Here is a 4,512-nt window from a genome sequence, read left to right on the forward strand (position 1 = left end):
TTAAAACACAAAAGACAAAATATTTCATTTCACGAAAGAAAACAGCGATGCAGTATATATCGCTTATTATAACTGTTACAATACTATGATTTGGTAGAAGTGTAGTATTCTAGCTAGGGAAGTACTTGGTTGTCGAAATGGCTTCCATTTCGACTTGAACAACCAACATATCATTCCTAACGAAACCCGTTGATGAATCTCTGAGATCAGAAAGAGGCATGAAGTCAGCGTATCCCCACCCTATATTCTGTGGACTAAACCAGTTATCCACTGCCAGAACAAAAAGATTCACATATATTAGTTATCATGGTGGTTAACGACGTTAGAAATTAATCTCACACTTAAAAGCAACAATATATATGAACACATCAATTGAATTTTAGATGAAAACAGATATAAGAAGACAAAAAAAAATCTCTTACGTGGACGTTCCACGATATAATTGGACTGGCCTTGGTTAGGAACACGAAGCATGGCTCGAGCGTAAATCTTGTCATAAGGCTTTGTTTTTAGTAGCTCTTGTGGCCCAAGGTTAAGGTAAAGCGACAAATTTTTGCCTTCATGAGCGCCAAAACCATTTCGAAAGACTCGTAAATTCCTAATCATCACCATGTGAAAGAAATTCTTAAGTAGTTACTAATTTAATATCTGGTACACACTTAATTACACTTGGTCTTGGTTACTGTAATTAACATTTGTGAAACTCACCAACTTATTCCTCCGATGATGAACTCCTCTGATAGGTAATCGCTAGGCAGTGTCGAGAATCCCTGAATAAACCGAGTGAATCTCTTGTTTGGGAAACTCTTGGCAACCGAGAAAAGTTCTGACTTTTCAAAGATCGGTGGAATGATGATATCAACGCCAAACTCGCATTGGTCCATATCGTAAAGGTATCCATTTTTCAGGTTGTTAAACGTAGAAAGGGGAAGTACCCTAGGGAACCCCCACATCGTTTTGTTTATAGTGAATTGCCATACATCGGAATCTGCATGGCAACACCACACCACATAGATAAATGTTACTGTAATGTAACTATATAGAAAATGATTTTTTATTATTGGAAAATCTCAAAAAACTAAAATGTATATAAAACTAACAAACCTTGGATCGTAAAGTACTTCTTCTCTTTCTTGTTGAAGACGTAAAACCTAAGATCTGCGGGAACCACTTGACGTGGAGAGGTGAGAGTAGAGCTGTCTATGACGACATATAGCGAAATATACCCTGTACCGCTATCGTTCTTGTTCCCCTTCGGGTACACAACAAGCGTCCTGTTTATCAATTCGTATGCATCAATTAGTATGTTTGAAATTATCGATAGAAAAGATTTTCCAAACAACAATCTGTAACAGACCGGGGTATGGACAAAAAAATTGTAAACAACATTCAAAATGTTCCAGATGTCCCGACCCTGTCACACCCTAGTACATACACCTAGGTGGTTATTTAAGCTTGATGGACAGGTCACAAGTAATATGGTTCCGGATCTAGGTAGTTTTTAATTAATAAAAACAGAAATGGTACGTACCAGTTGTATTTACCGACCCTAAAAGGACGTGAGTCATATCTCTCGGTGTAGGTAGACTTCATGAGTGTGCTTGATTACGCGTTTACACACACACCAATTAACCTAATGTGCCAACAATACCACAATCGAATGGTATGTCATTGTAGCATTTTAGGATCGAATCCACAAGGAACTAGTGACCTATAACACCAAGAATACACAAGCTTTCCTAATCTAAGCAAACAAGAAGATGGATGATTTGTAACAAGCTAATATCCTATAAATATAAACAAGGTGATCTCAAATCCAATCAAGAAATAAGTGCAAGAACTTTCAAATACTAAGGATGGATTCATGGGTAAGGATAATTGATATAAATTGATCAAGTTTCAATCTAAAGGTATCAAATTTCAATCAATCTATTTACCTTAGGCCTAGACACAATAATAAACAAACTCTATCCCTAGATGAATGCTCATTTACCTAGATAACTCAAGCATCAAATTCCTTTGGTTGAATGTTATCTAAGTAATCATTAATCTCAAGTCTATTAGCCATCTTAACACCTTTAACAACAAATTCCTTTGGTAAAGAATGTTAAAAGCTTAGGAGAGTTGGTTCAGGCATTTCATCAAACACCTTCCGGGTATAAAATGCCTAGAGCTCAATTTTAGAGAGGCCAACTCTAGAGTTGCATTAAAAGCACTCTACTAGCAAGGATCAAGATGGATCTATACTAAAACACCTTAGATCTAGCTTAATCACCCTAATCTACCTTAACCCATGAATCCAAAATATGTCTACTCAATAATCTCTATGAGAAACCTTAAACCCATGTAAGGATCAAGGCTAATCATGTTAATGAGCAAGAGAAACACAATTATTATAAGATGAAGTACTTCCTTAGATTATAGAAAGATTCAAGCTTTTACAAGTTTAGACAAAGTCTTGAGAGAAAATGAGATAAGTCCAAGATTTTTAGGTCTAAATCTATTTATAGAGTGGTTAAACTCGAGCTGGTTTGACCTCGCAAACCAAAGTCAAACCGGACTAAACCGGTCAATAATTTAATTTCGCAAATGGATTTACCGAGCGGCTTCTTTCTCCCGCTCCACAAAACCGCTCCGAGACCACAGCGGTTACCTTTGACCGCTCCATCAAGTCGATATTGGACAGGGACATGGGTCTTTTTCCAGCGGGTTCACTTGACCGCTCCACTCGGCCGCTGCAACGCTTGATCTTTGAAGTAGAATTTCCCGATGACGTCGATGTGTCGTTGCCGTAAACCGCTCCAAACCTGCACATACTCGAGCTCAAGACTCCTTCTTTCTCGCCGAATCAAGCCCGAGCTGAAGTCTCCACCGTGGAATCAAGATTCTCCGTCGTGAAAAGATCATCCCGAGCTTCTCCTCCATCGCCACGACGTCACCGGACCAAACACGGCGAGCTCCTCCACCGCCGCAGCCATCGTCGTCCAGCTCCGGAGTCGAGCTCGTGCATCTCCATCAATGGAGATCTCTTCGGTTTTTGCACATCTGGTCCTTCTTCTTTTGCATATTTACGATTTAACCCCAACACTCTTGAATAGTCAGAAACATCCTCTCGAATTGGCCCCTGGACTTTTGATTGTGCAATTTAACCCAACCGAGAGTTTTGAATTTGCAGCATTGATGCCTGACTTCTTGTTAACATCAGATTGGACCCAAAACTTCCAAAAGATACAATTTGACCCTCAAATTTCATCCCAAACTTCTAATTGTGCACTCCATACCCTATGATATGCAAATATTGATGCAAATGCAACATAAAGACCTATATGCAACCTAGAATGAACATAATAAGCTAAAATATGGATCTTAAACCCATCAAAATCAAGAGATATCAATGCTGAAAGACTCTAATTTGAGAGAATAAGACGACGGGGGACGTAATCTGAGACCCTTCACTGTGCTCGATTGTGAGACTTTACTATCACGTGATGATATTTGAGTGGGAATAAGTTTCTGAGAACCACTCACCACGTTTGGGACTGGTCCTGCAAAAGAAGAGGTGATGAAGAGACAAGACAAGAGAGAAATAATACATAAGGTATCTATGTAGTAACTCATCATGTCAAAGATTTGTGGATTAATTTAGTCTATAGAGAGGCTTGCTCGTGATTATGGTATGTGTGTGAATACGTATATATATACGGGAAAGATGGTTAACTAGATGCTTAGGGAGGCAAAAAAAAACTAGTGAGCTTTTTGCATGATTTAGTTTTCTTTGTGCCTAGTGTACCACTTGGTAAATTAAATTTGAAATCCCAATCTGGTTATAATGATGCGTTTAATTACTTTTTATCATTGACATTTGAGGGCTTGCTAACTTTTCAGTTAAGCTGGCATGATCAAATCTATAACTAAAATCAAGTTCTTGATTTTGGAAAATAATGTTATTATCCGGAGCCAACTTTTTTTAATAAGAAATATGGTGAATCCGTAGTTATCATCTGTGAGCATAGGACTCGACTTTTTGTTTGAACAACAAAAGCAAATACTTCTTTAGTTAAATGCACGTACTTGTGAAACTAAATTCTCTCTCTAAGCTATACACATAAACCTTTCTTTAGAACGTATAACGTTAGTTGTGTAATTTCGGTAGATGAAACTATAAAACATAACTTTCCCTAAAGAATAACTACAACAAGTGTTATGCAGCGCAGCTTATATCAGATTTTAGGGATACATTTGTATAAAGTGCGAGCTTTTATTTATCTATTAGATTGACATTTATTAATCACGGTCGTGAAACTCATGGTGGACGCGTTGAACTTGGCTAAAGTTGGCCAAAGTCCTGGATTTTATCGCATTAAAGCATTCTTACGTCAAAAGAAGACGTCGACAAAAATGTCAAAGAAGATTATTTTATTTAACTGCCAGATCTACGAACTCACGTGTTGTCTCCTCTCCCTCCGCATCCAACGTTAATAGCTAAGAAAGTCCTTTTTTAACAACTGTAGC

General features: G+C 37.9%; 1 protein-coding gene across 1 annotated transcript; it reads right to left on the reverse strand.

Annotated features, from left to right (window-relative positions):
* Positions 1 to 4,512, reverse strand: LOC106385838. Its single transcript, XM_013825739.3, has 6 exons — positions 3,400 to 4,512; positions 1,532 to 1,602; positions 1,105 to 1,274; positions 709 to 988; positions 423 to 598; positions 1 to 270 (listed from the first exon to the last, which is right to left on the reverse strand). Exons 1-6 carry the CDS (start codon positions 3,619 to 3,621, stop codon positions 110 to 112), a joined length of 1,080 nt encoding a protein of 359 aa, XP_013681193.1. The 5' UTR covers positions 3,622 to 4,512; the 3' UTR covers positions 1 to 109.

Source organism: Brassica napus, chromosome C3, assembly GCF_020379485.1.
Source record: "Brassica napus cultivar Da-Ae chromosome C3, Da-Ae, whole genome shotgun sequence".
Lineage (NCBI taxonomy): Eukaryota > Viridiplantae > Streptophyta > Magnoliopsida > Brassicales > Brassicaceae > Brassica > Brassica napus.

What these genes read in the sequence shown, in the direction of transcription:
- LOC106385838 (XM_013825739.3), bottom strand. Translation starts at nt 3,621, where the DNA reads ATGATGAGTTACTACATAGATACCTTATGTATTATTTCTCTCTTGTCT. An exon ending in GAAGTACTTTACGATCCAAG is followed by an intron (nt 989 to 1,104) that starts GTTTGTTAGTTT and finishes GTTGCCATGCAG; the next exon opens with ATTCCGATGTATGGCAATTC. An exon ending in TTATATCGTGGAACGTCCAC is followed by an intron (nt 271 to 422) that starts GTAAGAGATTTT and finishes TTGTTCTGGCAG; the next exon opens with TGGATAACTGGTTTAGTCCA.